The 21,551-nt window shown below is 40.5% G+C and overlaps 1 protein-coding gene across 2 annotated transcripts in view; it reads left to right on the top strand.

Annotated features, from left to right (window-relative positions):
* AFAP1 (actin filament associated protein 1) overlaps nt 1–21,551 on the top strand; it is a 118,799-nt gene that overhangs the window by 75,694 nt on the left and 21,554 nt on the right. For both annotated transcript variants that reach the window (XM_014936058.1, XM_014936059.1), the window contains 4 exons: nt 2,249–2,428; nt 11,469–11,561; nt 13,211–13,295; nt 19,205–19,354. In XM_014936058.1, coding sequence (XP_014791544.1) covers nt 2,249–2,428; nt 11,469–11,561; nt 13,211–13,295; nt 19,205–19,354 — 508 coding nt within the window. The remainder of the gene's footprint in view (nt 1–2,248; nt 2,429–11,468; nt 11,562–13,210; nt 13,296–19,204; nt 19,355–21,551) is intronic.

The following is a 21,551-nucleotide window of genomic DNA, read 5'->3' as shown; positions in this document are numbered from 1 at the left end:
CTTCCTGTCTGGTGCTTCCAACAGTTATAACTAATTATGTAACTAGTAATTACTGCAATATCCCAAATGTTAAAAGCTGATTAACACGTGATAGAATATTTTCTGTAGAACCTCATTATTCTGCATTCTTACAAAAGAGCTTAGATGTGTTCACTTTCAATTACATTTATTCTTGTGGTGGTATAGGAAAGAACAGGATATTAAATAGAGGTATCCGTTAAGAGGTTTCTGAAAATATATTTGTAATTCATTTACCAGTTTGCAATTGTTACTGAGGATTTAATTTCTCTGTCCTCTTCTATTTAAACATCGAATAGTATGTTGATTCTGATTCGGTTTGTATTATATTGTTATAATGCCATTATCCTTAGTCCACATTTTATCACCATATACCAGGATCATGTCAAATTTCAAGATCATCTGATAACAGCTTGAAGAAAAGAAAGAAAGAGGGGAAAAAACAGATTTTCTCTGAAATCACACAGATTTCTTCTGCAATTATGTTTGTTGTTCTGTATAGAAATATGTTATTTTTTCTATTTTCATTTCCTTTAGCCACATGTGTGGTCTGAAAAGCTGTTTTTTTGTTTCCTTATAGGGATTGTCTTTCAGTAATTCTGTAATGTGGATTAAGAAAATAAAATTCACAATAGGAGCCTAAAGACCAAGTTACACAAGATCAGTTTATTGTTTGAAGGAGGACTTAGACATTTAACTTATGAGATATGCAAGTAAAACAAATATATGTTCTTAGGGATTAGTAATTGCTTGTGTTATAAATGCAGCTGTCACCATAAAACCAAAATATTTTAATTAAAATTAGACATTAGAAGTAACGCTTAGTAGTCCTGCAATGTATATAACTTCAGTTTTTGTAATGTGTAATTATAAATATTTAAATTAATATAAAGGGAATTATATGCTGTTTATTGCTTCTTAAAGTAACTAATGTTGTATGTTTTCCAAATTTCAGATCTTGAAAACTTAGTATTTTTTTTTTACTATTATAAACTTAAAATCTGTGACTGAGCTAGAGAAACTTTGAGTTAATGGGCTTTGGAGAGGAAAGGAGGATTATGAGTGATTTGCAGAGGCTGGTTTAGAGTGGCTGTATTTGCTACAACACACATTATAGTGTTTATAACAGCTACTGTCTTCCTGACAGTTCCATTGTGATGTGAATGTTGCTGCAGACATGCAGAAGTTCATGTGCTTTTCTCTGTTCACATTTGTACTCAAGTATTCTATGTATCATGTACTAATTAGTCTTCTTTATTATCACATACCTTTTTAGCCTTTGTGCTTGTTTCTATGAGTAAAGGCTCAATTTACATAAATATACAAAATAACTGGATAATCACATACTCAATTAAACATTGTTCTGTAGTATGGCACTCTATGACAGTTTGATGAACGTCAACTATACTGATATCTTAGAAAACAGGAATAGGCACTAAGTCTATAGGACGAGAGATGTAATGTGAAACCCTTAATCTTCAGATCACCAATTTAAACATAGAGCAGGTCATCAGTGATCCAGCATGAAATGGCTGTTCATTGACAGCACTGACTACTGAGGGAAAAAGCATCGGGTAAGTCATATAGTTTTATCCAGGAGCTTAGGGTACACGAACACGGGAGATTTAGGCAGTTTTGTGCAGTGACTGATTAAACTGAATTGGCTGAAAAAGTTACTGTCCTGTGATTTTGTCCACTTTTCCCAGTGTGACAATTTTTTTACTTATCTCAAGAAATAGAGGAGCTGAGTAGGGCATGTGAGAGTGCCTTTGTGGCTGCAGCGTGTAGGCACCAGGGTAGGTTTGCCTTGATACAACGGGCTGTTGCTGCAGGGCAGGGTAAGCATCGAGGTTTTAAAGGCATTAACTGTACAAGTTTATTCTGCTGCTACACGTGAACAGATAGATAACATAAATCACCCTCTTCCTACCTGATCAAGGTCAAGGTTGAGTCATGAGGATAGCACGGAGAAGCTTAATGCTCTCCATATGTTGTACCTGTCCTGCAATAAAAGATGTCTGTTAATGGCAGTCTGGAAGTAATTTTGCTTTACAGAGGGGATGAGGAGGAGAAATGCAAAGTTGGCGCTGGCTGAACTCTGTGGTATGTGGTAAAGGAGTGCACGGAGAATATTAAAAATTAAAAAATAGCATTTCTATATAATAACAGCTTTCCCCCAAGGTTCAGAAAGGTGACGTCTAACTTTTGAACTTTCCGTACCTTTACTTAGTGCTACAAAAGTTCCAAGGACCAACAGCCCCAGATGGAGCTGCTCCTGAATGACTGCAGTATCACGTACATTCCCAAAGACAGCAAAAAGAAGAAGCACGAGCTGAAAATCTCACACCAAGGAGCGGATGCCCTGGTTCTGGCAGTACAGAGCAAAGAGCAGGCGGAGCAGTGGCTAAAGGTAAGGGGGCATTTCCGACCAGGAGCTTTTCCACCCAGAAGGGGCTTCCTTTTAACAGCTCAGGTGCTGTTAAAAACTGAGATACAGACAGTAACATTCAGGCAAATCCAGACCCCTTAAATCCCATTTAATTTGGGACTGCAGACTTAATGTTCAGGCCTCAAAGCTGCTGCTGCTGTGTGTGATTTTCACTCCTAAGTGCACAATAATCTGGCAACAAGAGGAGAGGTGGCAAATTCCCTTCCATTTTCATCTCCATCTCATTTTCCAGAAAGCTTTGGTGGTTAGGGCACGCTGGTAGCGAGCTGAAGGTTTAAATTCCCTAAGGTGGAGGGGGCTGGCACCCAGGTTCCTTTTGGAGTGGTATATGTGCATAACTGCCATAGGCTACTCTGCAAAAATTGGGCGTACCAACCTCAGAGTCACCTTTTTAAAATGAAGAATCTCTGAGGAGATACCTGGTGGAATTGCTCTGGACGGAGAAAAGTCCTTCAGCTTCCCAAAGCCAATTCCAGTTTGGTAACCCTGGTTCAGCAGGGTATCATCTGCTGTGGTTTGTCCTGGGTACGTGGGCTTCTGAGAAATGGGATTTTGTCGTCTTCCAGTCCTTTCTGTTCGGTGTCTGTAAATGTGGAAAATCCCAACGCAAGGGCTGCAGTTTTAGATCCTAGCCAGATTACTAGTATTTTTGTTGGACTTTGCCAGTCTCAAATGTAGAGGTCAGTGCGGTAGTGTGGGAAACTACCATAGCAGTTTCAGTAGCTTAAGACCTTTAAATCCATCTTTTTAAATGCATGTAAAGGTCTGAACGCATAAGACTCATCAGGCATTCCCCATGCTATGCTCTGATCTAACCTTATATGGTACTTATTTTTCTAAGAATAAATTGTATTTTGCCAAATACAATCGAATTAAACAAATAGGAATTTCCTGATGGCAGATAGTTTTTCTGCAGGAGATGGAGACATAAAATGCAGCTTAGGAGGTATGAGTTCTGTTGTGGGCTAATTTACTAAATGGAAAATTAATCTTTAATTTCCTATTTTGCAATATTTGAATATACCTTTTGGGGGTTTGTGGTTTGTGTGTCTGTTTGGCTTTGACTGTGAGTTTGTATCTTAGCATAGAAAATGTAGTCTCTGATGTCTTTTTAATAGAAACTAATCACAGCGATGTATTTGTTGGGCTTCTTCTAACATCAGTATCTTGGTTTAAGTTTTAAAATCTAGCACCGTCCAAGTGTTCCACTAATTCACCTAGAGTTTCAAAAATAATGATTGGAATGAAAAGAAATTCATGTCATATTATTTTCCAAGGGAATTCCGGTGTAATTAGATCATAGTAACTGCACCGTTATTTCCTGTGTTGTTATAAACTTGGGTTTAGTAACGATGAATTCACTGGCATTTATCAGACTTTCTTTCATAAAAATTGTTTTGGGGTTGTTTTTTTTTCAGTTGTACATAAGGTATTCCCCACACAGGCAGGCAGAGCAGTGCTAGATCTTTAGATTTTGCCATATCCCAGATGCATTCCTGCTACTTTAAAAAAAAAAAAAAAGAAAAAGCTTTTGTACAGTTGCCTGTTAACAAAGTTGTGTGTGCCGAGGGCAAATGGCTGGACAGTATGTTATCTGCAAAGCATTTGGAGACAGTCTGACAGCACTTTATTTAGTTCCTTCTTGCTGCAAAGCTCTCTGTTAATAAAAACTCTTTCAAGTACATGGTGATGCTACTGTACACTCAACTTCCAAGTCCTCAGCACTGCTCCAGCACTCGCTGTTATGTGTAGTACAAATCACCTATCCAACAGCTAACCAAAAGTGCTCTGTGCAGCTCTTGCAACAGCTGCAATGTTTTCAAGATGTATAGCTTTTTGAGAAAAAAAGCATTGGTTTTTTGTATTGTTAAAAATGTGGCAGAATTGAAGGGGTTTTTTATTATTGCAAAAATAATTATTTTTTGTTCATGCAAACCTTACTTAAAATGAGCTTCTGAAAATCATGTGTGGCCTTGTTAAGAAACTCCTGTACTGAGAAAGAGATCACTGCTTTGTCTTTGGAGAAATGGTTTCAGCTTTCCCTGCCTGTCAGAGAGGCAGGGTCGTCCCCGGCGCTGTCATCTATGTGTCATTTCTGTAGTTAGTAAAATGGGCAGATTCAGAGATTAACAATGAGAAGGGTCTCTGCAACCATGTTTTTAAATCCTAACATGCCTTCTCTGTCAAAGATACCGTACCAATCCAAGCCACGTTGTCAGTCAGGAACTGATTCTCAGGAATTCATATGGAAGTGTCAAATTAAAGCTTTACTCTTGAGCCTGAAAAGCTGAGAATGGCTTTGGAGGCCAGATTTTCCCCTGAAAACTAAACCAGATTATTATTTTTTTTTAAAGTCAGGTGTGGTCGGTATAAAATATGTTCACTTAAGCAAATAATTTTAAAATATCTATTGGAAGACAAGTGTGAAATAAATGCAGATTATTTTAGCCTTTTTTTGTAAAGATGACACCAAAAAAGCCAGCTGATAAACCTGGTGTGAATTGAAGTCTAGACTGGAAACCACAAAGGGAGTTTCAGGTTTACCAGCTAACAATTGCTTGATGAAAAAAAGATAGCTGATGTCACCGAAGAGCCTGTCAAGCTTTCAGAGCAAGGAGCGTAACTTGTATAAATTCAGGCTAGAGCTGAGATCATAGTGGTAATATGGTGTGCAACATAAAGTGGTGGAATTTTCCAGACTTGTGTCCTAAACTGTTCCCACAAAAATGTACATGAAAAAATGTGTGCAGTTACACACTCAAACCCAAACATGAGTTTTTTTCCATGTGCGCTTGAGTATATGTGCATCTGTGTGTGCTTTTTGTGCATTTGTGGTCAAGTAGGGTCTTAAATCTGCCTGTTTGTCTCAGCCCATCCAACAGACTGGTTGAAAATGTGTTTATTTGTCAGCATCCCTGGGAAATGGTACATTAAAAATAAAAGGACTACTAAGAACATGACATTACAAGAAGATGCTTGTTTAGTGGCTTCATTCATATAGATGAATGTGTTCTTTGTGCAGGACCTTCAGCCTAGGCCACAGAAAACTGCTCTTAATATTAAAAATGCATGGATGCCAAAGAAATTAAGTTCTGAAGTAGCTTCTTGTAGAAGATCAGTGAAAGAAGGAAACAGTCATTGTGTCTGGTCCCAAGGCCTTCTCTTCCCCATGGCATTGCCTCCTGCAAAAATGTATTTCTGATTTATCATGCATGCATGAGAGGTAATCTATCATTTTGGAGTACTGTCCTTGATTTTCATTTTTCCCTAATGTTAGGCACCCTTTGTTAACTTCTCTTCATTTTATGATATGTGGCCATTTTGCAGCAATCTCTTCAGTTGAGGGTCTGTAATTGAGCACTGAATCTTTCAGGCATAAGTAGACATTTCTGCATCTATCATTTTGACAATGTTCAGTCTGTTCTGAATTTCTTGTAATACAAGGGGGTGTTTTTTGCCCTGGAGAAGAAAATCATGGTTGTGACTGTACCCAGCTATCCAAACACCCTGCAATGCTCCTCATAGGGCTGTTAATCTGGTTACCCTACCTAGATTCCATCTCTGATAACTGCATGTTGTCTCTTGTAAAACTTGTTGAAAACATCTTTTCTTTTTCACTGCCCTAAGCTTAGTGAGGGGAGTCAAGTAACTTCTGGGCTTCAGTCTTAATGTGGACGGAGTTTTACTGAAGAATAAACTACTGACAGAGCTCTTCTTTTACCAGTTTAAATCAGCACAAAACTGAGCTTGTAACTGTAAACATTGTGTGGCTGGTTTTACTTTCTATGGGAATTTCCAGCTTCACTGGAATGATGTTTGAAACACTTCAAACATTACTTTCTTGGCTTAAGTAACGTTCCCCGAAGAGGTTATTATCTCCATTTTGTAGCTGAGTTGAGTCCAGTGCTGAATGATCGTGCCTTAAAACTGACTGGAAAAACTGTGTTTGGGGATGTATACTCAGTACAAGGGATTTCCATACAGTGTTTGTTAGTTTATAAGTAACTTCAGGAACATTCCTTGTCCCAAGACAGTCAGGCTGGGTTCTTTCTCCAGTGTACGCCATCACCAGCAGTGAAGGCTTTGCAAACTAAAGTAACCTCCCACGACTTCTACTCCTATTGTCTCAAAGAGATGGTTTTAGATACCATGGTAGGAACCATGGCAGGGTAGGTATATTTGCATAAAAACTATTTAGGGCATGATCTGGAGACAGGACAGACTGAGCCGTGTGGGAGGGCTTTGACCAGCCTGCAGGACTGCTGCCAGCCTGCTTTGACAGAGCTGAAGGAGCCCATCCTGGCTGTGAACCAGACTGTGTTTTTGTGACTGGCACTATGGAAAACAATACATTACTTTAAAAAAAGCAGATGCGTATGTAAATTATACGGTGAATACGGAACCACAAACATCCTATTTGCTTGTTTTCTCAGGGGTAAGTTTTCTTTAAGTCCCTGGCTAAGATCACAAGTGTAAGCTGGAGCAGATCTCAGAGCAGAACCCAGGAGGGCTGAGACTTGATCCCTCGCTTTCACCACAAGATAGTATTCCTCTTCTCCCCTACTTGCAGCTTTGCATGGAAAATTATTGAAATCATACCTAGCTTGGATTTACAGCCTGAAGTGTGGTCTGCATCTCTGCACTGCCTGGGCTGGGGATGCAGCTCCCCTTGCACGGGGTACCTCTGCCCGTGCAGCAGCAGTGCCTCCAGCCACCCAGCGCCTCCTTCCCTGGGCTCAGCACAATCCAGTGGCCATATATGGCAATAGACTTCATGGCAATAATGTAGGAGAAAGGATACAGGACCTGTCTTGGTTGAATATGTCAGAAAAGCATTTTAAAGGGGATATACAGGCACTAAAGATAGGCTTCTTGGCCGCTACTGTGCTAGAATTTCGTCACCGCTTTTCTCAGACAAACAGCAATAAGGCAGAAAGATGAATCTTTTCAGTCAAGGGGATGCTTGAGATTGATGTTTAGCAGTATAGAAGGTTAAGGGGAGTTTCTTTTTGGGACTTAAAGCATAGTCTATGATGTGAATAATTTCTGCCTTTTCTCTAATTTATTAAGGTAAACTCCTTGGGGCATTTCTTCTCTGCAAAATGCTAAGAGAGTTTTGGTCCTCTCTCAAGGAGAAGGAGTTTAATGCTAACACGTGTAGTGTGTAAGGGTCCAAAAGAGAGAAAAGGAGAATTTACTCATGCCAAAATGACAAAAAGTCCCAGAAAGTCAGTACTCCTCCAGCACTGAATAAAAAGGAGTGTTTCAGGAATGAGAAATACGGAGTTAGGTCTGTAGACAAACCCTTTTCCTTCTGCTGTGTTGTATGTAAGCAGATTTCAGCTTTACCATACTCCTATCTCCAGAGTGAAGCAGCAGAGACAAGAGGCAGGGGATTCAGTCCATCCCATTTCTAACAATTCCTGTATTTGCAAAAGCCATGGGTAGTTGAGGAGAGGGCAGGTGGGTTGGCAGGATGGATTTCCAGCTTGGTTACATACAGAAGTGAAGCAAAAGTGTAGTCAGGCCATCAGCTTTCTCCCTAATCACTTTTGAACTCAACCATATTAAAAGCCTGAACTTCTCCTGTGTGGGAGGGTCTGGCGGGCAAGCAGCTGGATTTCTGCTTTTAGTGCTTAGCCTGGGCTTTTTATCTGAAGCCTGGATCTTTGAAGGTAGCTGAAGAAATCTAATTTGATTCTTCTGACTTTGCATGTAGAGTAAGTATTTTGCCTGCAGTCATGGTGTGTCATTTAAAATATGAAGGTTTTATAGTAAATGCTAGTGCTTGTGCAGTGAGACAGTTTTAAAGAGAGAAATATTTCAGACGCACCACGTGGCAGAAATTCCACTGACTTCACCCGTCACTGTCAATGGCTTGGGGCAGGGAATCTTTCCAGCTTTGTACCTGCAAATATTTCCCCTCTATTCCTCATGTCATTGCAGTCAATTCGACACACTGGTGTATATCCTGATCCAGCTGGGGATTCAAGACCTTTCTGTAACATAAATAAGGAATAATAATATAGTTCAGGCTGCACAAGCTTTTTCCAGGTCCGCATTTGAAGACTGAAGTCTACTAATTGTAACATTGTAATGGTAATTGTGGTATTTAAAATTCTTGCAATGGGATAACAGAAGATTATTTTGAATGTATTTAGTTTTGAGGCGATCCAAAGAAATGAAAGGTCTTCAGTTTTCTGATTACATTTGCTTGTATATTTTAAATATTTGAATACATAGTCTGTTTATAATCTCAGTTTGATTTTCCTGGCAGATCACCCTCTGTCTGTGTATATGTAATGTACAAAGGCATTTGTGGTGAGAAAAAGAGAATGATTTCCCTTTTCTAATGTGTGGGAAAATTTAAACTATTAATGGACTATGCGCCATTACAAAATATTCTCAGTACAGCCCTTCTGGATTATGCCATTTTATTAAAAATAACACACTTGGGGATTCCTTTTATTTGCTTTCTAGTTTTAGAGCCATTTAGATACAGTTATTCATATTCTCACACATTTCATTGCAATGGATAAAAGTTTGCTGACCTCCTTTCCCCACTCTCTCTCGCAACCATTTTTTAATGAAAATAGTGATCTTTTGTTTTCATATGACTCCAGGAGACTGCATAGAAAAAAACTGACAAAAATGCAGAGTCTTGTGATTGAAATTATGCAAGTTGGCAACACTGGTGGAATGTTTTATCCTTAAAATTTTGAGTTAAAGCTATAAGCATGTGAAAACCACATTTATAATGGCAGCTGTCTGCAAACGTAATTATAGAGAGTGCATCCAGGCAACCATTATATATTAAAAGCATTTCATCCTGGTGAGCTGTAGAAGTATGAGGTTTATGCTGTGCATCGAACACAATAATATTGCACACAGAAAGTGATAAGCAAGTCTTTGCCAGTGAACCCCTTGAACCCAAATGAAGTGATGGGTCCTTGAATATGCATTTGCTTCAGATCTTGCCTTGAACTTTCATTTTATAGTGTGTAATTTTTTTAATCAAAATTTAATTACAACCCAATTAAACACTTTAGCTTCTCCTTAAATATGTGAGGTATGATAAGAACCGGATTTACTTGAGTGCATGACTTTGCACATACTATTCAGTTAGTGCTGCCAAATCATTTCCCTCTGTTCTGTCTGTAACTCCCATTACTATCTGCCTTTGCCAAAATTAACTAACTGTGTGGTGTGAGCAGATGCTGAAAACATGAGCCATTGAATCAGGGTCATGAAGGAGACAGAAATGAATGTTCCCAGAAACTACGGTCACATTTCTCTAGGAAGAAAACAGCAGTGTTATTTACACCATACTGAGGACCAGGAACTACAAATAAAACAACACACATTAAAAAAAAAGTTAAAATTTTGGGGAATTTAGAGCTACGTTTAACTCTAAGGTGCAAATGCTCTGAAACAGGAATATCTACATTTTTCCATTACAAGGGACACCAAATGCAATGAAATACTGTGCTTATGTTTCAAGGGCAAGATACAGGGAAGTTCATAAGGATGCTGAAGTGTTTTAGGATACTAGCTCAGAAATAAAACTGTAGGTTCATTTCCCTGCTGTGCTTAGATTTTTTTCGTGATGTTGAGTGAGGGATTTAATCTTTCTTTTGTTCCTGAGTTCTCCATCTGTAAAATGGGGCTGGTGCTCTTTCTTTCGTTATGGCATATAGTGCCTGTAATTTATGATGTGCTCATGAGTTGTAGCAATAGGCTCTTTGAAAGCCCATAAACATTTGATTTGTTTAGCTTCACCCTTAAAGGAGACTTCAGTGCTGTGAAAGGACTGTTTGGTGCCATCTTTAGCTCTTTAATGGCTTTCACATCAAAATAGTTCCGTTCAAAACTGAAAGGATGTTGTTTGCAGTTTTGCTTTTTCTCTCCTTTAAAGACATCTGGATTTTGACAGTTAGCTAATTGCTGCTTTCCCTTGAACTGGGAGTTCTCTGGCCAGAACCTCCTCTCTGCCAGGGGAGGCTTGCTGTAAGCAGTGTGAAAGGAGGAGCTGGTATGTAAACACGTACATGTACATGGAAAGGGGAAAGTTTGGATGTCTAACAGTAATGCTTCCAGCAGAGCAGGGTGCCCTTCTTTCTTAGCTCACTTGGCTCTACTGTACTTGCATGGTTGCATGGCTGTAATCAGTGGTGTGGAGCTCAGCCCCCCCTCAGCATGAGTCTGGATGGAGAGTCAGGGCCTGTTCTCATTTCAGACTCATATGGGCTGGTGGTAACATCATGAGAGATAAAAAACTTAATTATGCCTATAGGGAATCATCAAATGTCTTTACCCATTGTGTATTTTTACATTCATGTAGTTTTAGGTTTTGAAGTTCTTCAGATTCTGTCAAAACCTCAGTGAATTTGGTTCTGGATTTTTCTTTAACTTTTTTAGAAGCACACTTAATGCCATTCCCATTTCCGAGAACACATTTACAACTACTTTGACCTATACCTTATGTCAATGTGCAAGTATAATACAAAAATACCACAAAATACCACTGTGCAGTATTAACTGCGTGTCGATCAGCACTTCATTAGTTCTCCAATAGCAAAAAATAAGCAGCTGGGTAGTGTATTATGCAAAACTCTTATCCTTTGACATGTGGGACCTTGGATCTAATCCCACTTTTTCGTCATCATAATGAAATTAATTTGGTGGTGTCAACTGAGTTCGTATTGCAAAACTAGCACATGGAAATCAGCAGCGCTGTTGGTTTCTTTACTCAGGAGACTTGGAGCTTAGCTTGTCTAGAAACTGAAACCTTCCACCTCTAGACATTGTGTCTCCTCCAGGTCGTACATGAAATGACTTGGGGAGGCAGCGTGGAGAAGTTGGTGTCGTGGCAGCCTGCCTGACACCTGCCAGCCTCGTAAATATCTGTGGGATTCTCCATTTCATCTCCCTTCACATTCATATATAGTTTCTCAGATTTGTACTTTATAAATAATTAATAAGTTTTGCCTTGTCTCCTAAGGTTATAAAAGATGTGTGCAGCAACTGTACAGGAGCAGTAGACTCCGACGGGCCATTGTCTAGTTCTCCAGTGCACAAGACGGAGCTGGAAAAGGTAAAGTTATCAAAATGATGAATGCAAAATTCATGGTGATTACTTATTATAGACACAACTAGTAAGTTGTGGTATTATAGCACAACTAGTAAGTTTAGGGGATGTTCAGACCAAAAAGATGAGACAGAATTTAGGTTCTGGATTTCATGCATTAACTTTTTCATGTTAGACCATTTTCTGGGGCAATCTTCGATAACTCGCGCTGACTTGTGCTGCTGTTTTATACTATTAGCCCTTATGTATCTGGGTACGTGCACACATCCTACAGAATTAAGACTTCTGCCACGTCTATCCATGTGGTCACAAACTGGCTTGTGTCCATTACGGCTTCTCTTTAGCCATTTAGGGTGCAGACTAAGCAGGTCTGATATGTGTGCTGTGATGCAGGGACTCTTGGTTAAGTGGAAAGAGCAAGCAGGGATATGAGCCTCAGGGAAAAATAGCTGGAGATTGTACAACAGTTTTAAGGGAAAGTCTTTTGTTTTTGAGACTTTAGTTCTTGAAGAGCTCCCCGGGCATGCTGAGGTCACTGTTTTGGCAGACCCTTGCAAGCATTCGTGCCTCAACACAGAAACTTGGCTATTCACATGTGGTTGTCTCTGCTGCCTTGACTCAGCAGGATATGAGAGCAAGAATTAGGAAGGAGAAGAGCCCTGCGGTGAACAATCAGTACATTAACAGCACCGATTTAAGCCCCTACTCTGTTAAGGCATCCATGTGAACAGACCCATCTGCACACCCTGCTTAAAAGTCCCACTGACAAAAGTTTCATCACCCGATGGCAAATTCTACCCTTGTGGTGGAAGGATGCTCCAGTCAGTAGTGCTACGTTGTATTGCTCCTAGGATAGTAAGTGCGTGTTCCATGACAGCTCAGACCTCCTGATTTCCCAAGACAAAAGCTGTTTGCTTGCACACACCTGCAGAGTATTAAGAAAGTAACTGAAAGTGTCATAAAATAGTTGTTTTCTAAGATGCGTGCAATGAAAAAGGGTAGCAAACCTTCCCATTTGTTTCTTTTTGGTATAATCCATACATCTTCTTCATGGCTTCAGTGCTCATGAATAATGTGGTTATCAAAACTGTGCCAACATAAGCTTTTTACCACATCATCCTATAGCTTGTATGCAACCATTACAGAATAATCAGTGCTAAAAAAGTATTTCAAAAGCCCCTGTTTTGCAGATATTGAAAGTATTGAAGCACCACATAGGAATGAACTATTTTCTGACAAGTTGTAATTGTAAATAAATATGTGAAACATTTTTAAAAGAAATTATTTAAAAATTATCTGACCTGTGAAATTGTTCATTGCTTATCACATTAATAAATAGCAACATTTATAGTCTGGAAATTAGTTTATAATATAGGATGTAACAAACGTTATTGCATTATGATTGTTTCACTGTTTTGACTGTAGTTTCAAATATAGATCTCTCTTGTGGTTTCTGTACTCTTCTAAAGCCTATATGGCAATGTAAAAAAAAATTCTAAAACTGAATTTTTTACTATCTTCTATTTGTCTTCCAAGTGGATGAGAGCTTGAAATGTGTTATATTTCACAGTAAGCATACTTTTAAATTGACTCATGACACTTCATTTGGCAATGATGCCAACATTGTATGTCAACTAATCTCTTTGTCGCTGCAGAAGTTGTCATCTGAGAGGCCAAGTTCAGATGGGGAGGGTGCTACGGAAAATGGCATCACTACTGTGTGCAATGGAAAAGAACAAGGTATGTCTCAGATGCAGAGATGCTTGGTGTAAATAATAGGTACAGAGAGAGAGAGAGATAGGTAGTGAAATACCTGGCTTTTGTCTTTTAAAAATAGGTAGTAAATTTTCTGAATATTTTTATTGGGATTAGATTTAACTTGAAAGCTGAATTATGTTAAGAGTGAATCTTTAAAATTTAGCAGTAACAGAAGGCATTTGATGTTATCATTGTGCAGGTAAAATCAATATAATCAGTATTAGAAAACAATATAAAAGTTTTGACTTAGCCTTTTCTGTGTTCAAAAGTACAGTTTCTCAGAGCTTGGGCAACCGCTGTAGGCAACTAACAGTTTCTTTTTTTAACTGTAACTGTATAGTGGCAACATAAATTGTGCATGTATAGCTTCTAAGTAAAAAAGCTATCCCTGAGTAGAAGGAAAGAGTCGTGTATTTTATATATATATATGTATGTATACACATATATAGAGTTTATATATATGTCTGTTTACACAGATACATATGTGAAAAACTATTATGTGTAATTATTAACATACTGAAATAGATATAATCATGTAATATCAGTAAGTTTGTGAGCATATATGTATATAATCTTACATATGCTACTTTGGAGCCATGCATGTTTTGTAGTCCTTACAATCTAACTGGGGCACATCCCAAACCTGGAGGGAATTTTGTCTGAGTCTACCTAAAAATCACAACCCCTGTGCTCTCTTCCCCACCTCCCTCTCGGCTCCCCAAGGCGAAAGAAATTCTGTGACTTTGTTAACTTGCCATAGAGCAATGGTATCCTTCAGATAAGACATTTTTCTGCAGCTGTCAGGCTGAAGGGTAACGTGAGCTGCAGTGAGCACAATGTCAATACTGGCCTTGGTGCCAGCACTGTCTCGCCTTTTGACTCATTTCCTTTATCATCTCCCTGGGTCATTTTCCAGCATTTCCTGACTATACAGATCTCTGACATACCCAACGGTATGGAACAATGTCAGGTTTTGCAGCGTCTAGAAGTCATGGTACAGGGTTAGATTTCACCCTATAAAATCTTCTACTAAGCTTTCAAGAAAGCACACTACTGTTTTAGCCTCTGACACCTGCTGAGAAACATCTGTGACCCAAAAGCTGGGTTGTCCATGATGGCCAAAAGTGCCTGAAGGCTCAGGTGCCTTACGGGAGACATGATGATAGAGCATGTGCTGCTGGAAACCCCCCCCCAACTTAGATGTCTCAAGGAGGGTAATTAAAAATACCAGTTGCTTTTGAAAATCATTTCCTTCAATATGTAGTAATAAAAATAATAGGCATTTATGACTGCAAGGAAATTAAAATATCCCTGGCATCATTTTAAGTGGTTCTGGATGAAGTTACACTATATTTTCGAACAATGGATAGGAAATGCTTAAGGGAGTACGTGGGAAGGGAGACTCCAGAGAGCAGTAGTCTCCAGCTGTCACCCATCAGCCAGCCTCTACTCTGCTCTTAACCAGCTGCTCGTTTTGCTGCGGGGAAGGAAATTAGAAGAAAAGGCTTTTGTGACAAAAAGTCACTGGCTATCAGGCAATTGGTGTATTCTTTAGACTTGAAAAGATTAAGTCATGAAGGTCTTATTTCTGCTGCCTCTCAGTTCTGCGGAATAAAACAGCAGTGTGAAGGGAAGATAGAACAGGAAAATGTAAAAAAAAAGCACTGAAATGGGCTTATTCCACTGCATTCATGCTGCTGAGGTTGGTTCTTTTGGGCTTCTGTCTCAGAGGGATGAGTTTTTCTCAATCTCTGGTTGTTGGTTTTTTTTCAATACTTTTCATCTCCTACCCTCTCAACAGCCACAGTCAGTCATTGTCTTCTTCTGTGTGGGATGGAAACCTGTCTGCTGGCAGGTGCTGCCTTTGGGTCTTCCCTTGGGTGTGTCATGAGCAGATGGGACGGGTGGCTGTCCTCCCTCAAACAAGGGAGCTCGTTGCATGTTTAGGAGCTCCTAGTGAACACCCCTGCCTTAGGAAGAGAGAATTAGATCTTTGCTTGCACACTGGGGAAGAGCAATCCATGCCTGAAAAGCTGCCTTTCCCCCTCAGCACTGCATGCAGCAGGTGACAGATTTGTACGGTCTCAGCTACAGATGCAATTTCTAAATAATGCTCCATGATTGCTAACAATTAAACTAAATATGATAAATTATCCAATTGTGAGTCCCAAACTGCTTCTCTATTTCTGTGCATTCATTTTCCCAGCTTATCAATTCATAGAGTCATTTTTCCTGTAAACATTTGGTCTTTCCCCCCCGCCCCCGCCTCAGTTTACACAAGTCCATAACCGTTAAATGTTCCCTGTTGCAAAGGGAATTGATATGTCAGGGATAAAGTTACAGCAGCTCAATCAGTAGCTATCCTAAATGTACTTTTCACCAAAATCATGTATCAGGGCAAGTTGGTGGCTAATTTTGCTACACTGACAGTTGGCAGGGAGACTTCTGCTCTGTTGAGGGAATCCAAATTAGGCTGAATGCAATTTCTGAAAGTTTGTTTCATTTTTTTTTGTTGCATTTTGCAAATAAAGGGACTTCTTTTCTGATTCTATTTACTCTTAGAATTATTATTTTTTTAATTTTTCAACAAGTTTGTTAGGATTTTAGTCAGCTAGGCACTTTAAAAAATTATAACCATAGTCATCGGCATGTTACTTTTCAGCAGATTAATATGTCTCAGTGCACAGAGCTGTAATATTACTAATATAGTATTAAGTTGAAGGAAACACAGACTGGATGTGAGCAAAATACCCCTTTTCAGCAGAGCTTTTTCTTTAAGCCTGCATGATCACAATAATTGCCAATTCCTAAGCATTGAATGCTTATACTGATCCCACTAATTTAATTGTTAGTAGTTAATTTATAAGTCTTGTCTTTCTAAAAGACCCATTGTGATAAGATACCTTAACCTAATTGCACATGGCAGGAGCATTTTTGCTAGACAAGCCTAGTCTGTCTGTGTTGTATACTTAATTGTTGCAGTATTTTGAGGTAAGTGTTTAGGAACAATGAAGGATCGTCTGGCTGGATTTTTATTCTCGTTATATGAGCTAAATTTATATGCAGATAGCTCAGTTATACTGATAAATTAGATGACGACTGGTGTGGAAAGAGACTTTCAGGTTGATTACAGCTGGCTGCACTGCTATACACTTGAAGTCTTACGGAGATGAGCCAGGGGCTCCTGAGGTAATAGGAGCCAACAAGGAAACACCAGAGAAATACCTCAAAGGATTTAAGGGGTGCTCCTCTAAAAGGGTGAGAGGGCTGGCAGCCCAGCTGAAGTGCCTCTACACCAATGCCTTCAGCACGGGCAACAAACAAGAGGAGCCGCAAACCATCGTGCAGCAGGAAAACTATGAAAAAGTTTCTATAAATACATGAACAACAAAAGGAGGTCTGAGCAGAATCTCCATCCTCTAATGAACGCGGGGGAGAAACATAGTGACAAAGGATGAGGAAAAGGCTGAGGTACTTAATTCCTTCTTTGTCTCAATCTTTAATAGTAAGACTGGTTGTTCTCTGGGCACCCAGCCCCCTGAGCTAGAAGACAGGGACAAGGAGCAGAATGAAGCCCCCATAATCCAAGGGGAAATGTTTAGCGACCTGCTACACCACTTCCACACACACAGGTCTATGAGGCCAGGTGGGATCCACCCAAGGGTACTTGAGGGAGCTGGCAGTAGAGCTCACCAGGCCACTTTCCATCATTTATCAGTATTCATGACTAACCAGGAGTTCCCAGTTGTCTGGAATTTGGCAAATATGGTGCCCATCTACAAGAAGGGCGGGAAGGAGGATCTGGGGAACTAAAGGCCTGTTAGTCTGACCTCGGTGCCGGGGAAGGTTATGGAGCAGATCATGTTGAGTGCCATCATGCAGCACACACAGGACAACAAGGTGATCAGGCCTAGTCCTTGAAAGGCAGGTCCTGTGTGATTAACCTGATGTCCTTCTATCATAGAGTGGCACACTTAGTGGATGAGGGAAAAGCTGTGGATGTTGTTCACCTGGACTTTAGTGAAACCTTTGATGCTCTTTCCCACAGCATACTCCTGCAGAAACTGGTTGCTCGTGGCTTGGACAGGCGTACTCTTTGCTGTGTTAAAAAACTGGCTGGGTGGCCAGGCCCAAATAGTTGTGGTGAATGGAGCTGAATCCAGTGGTGTTCCCCAGGGCTCAGTATTAGGGCCAGTTCTGTTTAATAGCTTTATCAATGATCTGGATGAGGGGATTGAGTGCACCCCCCAGTAAGTTTGTGGATGACACTAAGTTGGGCAGGACTGTTGATCTACTTGAGAGTAGAAGGCTCTAGAGAGGGATCTGGACAGACTGGATCAATGGGCCAAGGCCAATTATACGAGATTCAACAAGGCCAAGTCCTGCACTTGGGTCACAACAACCCCATGCAGTGTTAAAAGGTTGGGGAAGAGTGGCTGGAAAGCTGCCTGGCAGACTAGGACCTCGGGATGCTGGTCAACAGGAGCTGAATATGAGCCAGCAGTGTGCCCAGGTGGCCAAGAAGGCCAACAGCATCCTGGCTTGTATCAGGAACAGCGTGGTGAGTAGGACTAGGAAAGGGATCGTGCCCCCCTCTGTGTTAAAAAACTGGCTGGGTGGCCAGGCCCAAATAGTTGTGGTGAATGGAGCTGAATCCAGTGGTGTTCCCCAGGGCTCAGTATTAGGGCCAGTTCTGTTTAATAGCTTTATCAATGATCTGGATGAGGGGATTGAGTGCACCCCCCAGTAAGTTTGTGGATGACACTAAGTTGGGCAGGACTGTTGATCTACTTGAGAGTAGAAGGCTCTAGAGAGGGATCTGGACAGACTGGATCAATGGGCCAAGGCCAATTATACGAGATTCAACAAGGCCAAGTCCTGCACTTGGGTCACAACAACCCCATGCAGTGTTAAAAGGTTGGGGAAGAGTGGCTGGAAAGCTGCCTGGCAGACTAGGACCTCGGGATGCTGGTCAACAGGAGCTGAATATGAGCCAGCAGTGTGCCCAGGTGGCCAAGAAGGCCAACAGCATCCTGGCTTGTATCAGGAACAGCGTGGTGAGTAGGACTAGGAAAGGGATCGTGCCCCCCTTACTCGGCACTGGTGAGGCTGCACCTCAGATACGATGTTCAGTTTTGGGCCCCTCACTACAAGAAAGACTTTGAGATGCTGGAGCATTTCCGGAGAAGGGCAACGAAGCTGGTGAGGAGTCTGGAGAACAAGTCTTATGAGGAGTGGCTGGGGGAACTGGGGTTGTTTAGCTTGGAGAAAATGAGGCTGAGGGGAGACCTTATTGATCTCTACAACTCACTGGAAGGAAGTTGTAGCAAGGGGGAGGTCAGTCTCTTGTCCTAAGTTAGAAGCGATAGGACAAGAGGAAACGGCCTCAAGTTGCACCAGGGGAGGTTTAGATTGGATATTAGGAAAAAATTCTTCACAGAAAGGGTTATCAAGCACTGGAACAGGCTGCCCAGGGAAGTGCTTGAGTCACCATCCCTGGAGGTATTTAAAAAACGTGTACACATGGTGCTGAGGGACATGGTTTAGTAGTGGACTTGGCGGTGCTTGGTTAATAGTTGGACCCAATGATCTCAAAGGTCTTTTCCAACCTAAACAATTCTATGATTCTATGATTACATTAAATTAAATTAGAAGCTTTTTTTTTGTTTTTCTTATCCTTCTGAGTGCTATGATTTTTATAGCATAGAGGTTATTTATAGGCATCTGCATTAGAGAGAGCATATAATGTTTATCTCATTGCAGTCTGCAACTTTTGTACGAATGTTCATCTTGCACAGGATTGTTTGTCTGAACTGCTATTTTTATTCAGGTTCTCTCTATTCATTGTTAATTTAAACACACTAAAATACACACTTCTGCTTTCTTAATAGTGAAGAGGAAAAAAAGTTCAAAATCAGAAGCCAAGGGCACTGTGACTAAAGTAACAGGGAAAAAAATAACGAAGATCATTGGTTTAGGAAAGAAAAAGCCATCAACAGATGAACAGACCTCATCAGCTGAAGAAGATGTTCCAACATGTGGTAAGTGATTTCTCTCCTTGAGTCTTTAATGCAAACTGTGACTAAAACTTTATAAAATTCTAGCCTAGAAATTCCTCTAAAATTGCTTTTGCTGCTATAATTCAACATTCTCAACATCAGAAGGATGCCCTTGGGCTGAAAAAGGAGTAGAGTAATCAAGAGGTTATCATTTGAAAAGAGACTAAAAGCACTTGACTTTTCAAATAAAATGGTAGCACAGGCTTAGAAGGAGCCTTTGCAAAGGTGGGGGCCAGAAAAATTGATCTTTGCAAAGCTGAAGGGGAAGAGAAGCATGGGCAAAAAAACCAGAAAGAAACAAGAGCTGTTTTCAAACAAAACGATATACAATTAATATAGGCTAGACTATGAAATAAATTTGGGCTCGGAATTAGAAGAACATTCTTGGGAAAGGGAACAAGTCTTTTTATAATGGATCATGGTGAGGTTTTATGGGGTAGCAATCAAGACAGCAGTCAACTTGCCTCAGCCAAAGTGATTTCAGTTTAATTGTGGATTCCTAAAGCGGTACGTATCGGGCAAAACTTGAATGAAGTTACAAATTTCTAGTAAGCTGTTTTGACTCCTGATGTTGGTCAGTCCATATGACAGCTGTAGTGCTTGGCAGCACCAAGCAAATATACAAAAAGGAATGCAGAAAATGCTTGTCTTTTGTATCTTAGCTGTTAATATTTCCTCACAATTTAGGCCTTTGTGCAATGCACTTAGCTGATGTCCTCACAGCTCTGGTATTTTCAAACAATGCAATTTATTTACATTCTCCTGTTTGCTTTCTGGTGCTCCTGTATTAAGTAACACTTCCATATGTGAATAAGGTGAACCCACCCTTCTTCCAATCCCTTCCAAAAAAGATTTCCATGGAAAGAAAGCTGTGAAGCAGTTGCACCAGATTCCGAATTTGGATTTGGCTTTTCCCCTTTAATTGAATAGGAAAACCTTGGGAAACAGAAATCTGTGATTAGGCAGCAGTCTGCAGAACCCTTCGGTGCATGAAGTGTGATAGATGCTTGCTCAGTGCAAAAGAAGCAGATCCATGGACCACCGTTGAGAACTTCATAGATCACAGGTGGCTCTCAAGCCACGCTTTGGGAATCATTCACATAAGCAATCTTTGATTAAATAAGTGTGTGTACATATGTCTATACATCAGCTAAGTACAGATGTGATTTGTCAACCAAAAGAGCAGCTGGGAAAAGCTGTGTCCAGCCAGATGCATTGTCCAAAGCATCTGGCTTCCATAAAAACTCAAACTTCCGGGGTCTCATAATTCATTGATTATTCTGTATTATGTGAGACGTTAACCACAGCTGTATAGTCTAATTCCTAGTATTTCTATAATTAGTTTGGATAGGGACATAAATGCAGACATTACTGTTGCCTGCATTTGGCTCTACTCTATGCCACTTGCAGATTTTGTAAGAAAATATATAAGTTTCTAGGCTTTGGTCATTGCAGGAAGTCTTTGCAGGAGTTTCTCACCACCAGGAATCTGGCTCAGTGCAACGCCCTCTGGGAGGTTGCTCCATAGTTGAAGGCTTTTACACTTTCAAAAGGCTCTACCTCCCATGAACAAAGGGAAAGGCCCAGTGGGGCCATAGGGGACACCCAGCTAGAGCAGAAAATGAAACCCACCTGCACTGGGAGTCATCACGAGCTCTTCCCTACAACATCAGAGTCTTTGACTGCCTGGGCTAAGCTGAAGTGCTAATGCCCCAACTGGGAACACACTCAAGGCATTTTAGTCATGTCAACTGCTGAAGTTTTAAGTAGGGATATGTGGGAGGAAAAGCATGGGATCCTACTTAGTTCAAGTGAAGTAGGAGGGTTTGGAAGAGCTTTTCTGAGAGGTGCTCTGGGAGCAGAGGGGAAAAACAAGTACTGCCCAAAAAAAAAAAAGGACTCGCACTCCAAAACAAGCCAGCTGGCTTGCATGTGAAGGGCTTTCCATTTCGAGGGATTAATAGCATAATGCACAGCTATGGAGGGTTTTGTTACAGGATGAGGGAGGAGAGCTGGAGAGTGTGATCATCACAAGGAGCCAAAATCAGAGGATTGTGCACATCCTCCTTTTTTATGGCACCTTCCAAGATGTGCGCAATTCTGATCTGCTATATCCTGTTGGATCAAGCTTTGACATTGGAACCATAATGTTGGAAGGGAAACCCAGAAAAATTAATGT

This window comes from Calidris pugnax, unplaced genomic scaffold, assembly GCF_001431845.1.
Source record: "Calidris pugnax isolate Ruff unplaced genomic scaffold, ASM143184v1 scaffold14, whole genome shotgun sequence".
Classification (NCBI taxonomy): Eukaryota; Metazoa; Chordata; class Aves; order Charadriiformes; family Scolopacidae; genus Calidris; species Calidris pugnax.
Note: the sequence above shows the minus strand (reverse complement) of the source record. Positions and strands in the feature narration are given on the sequence as shown.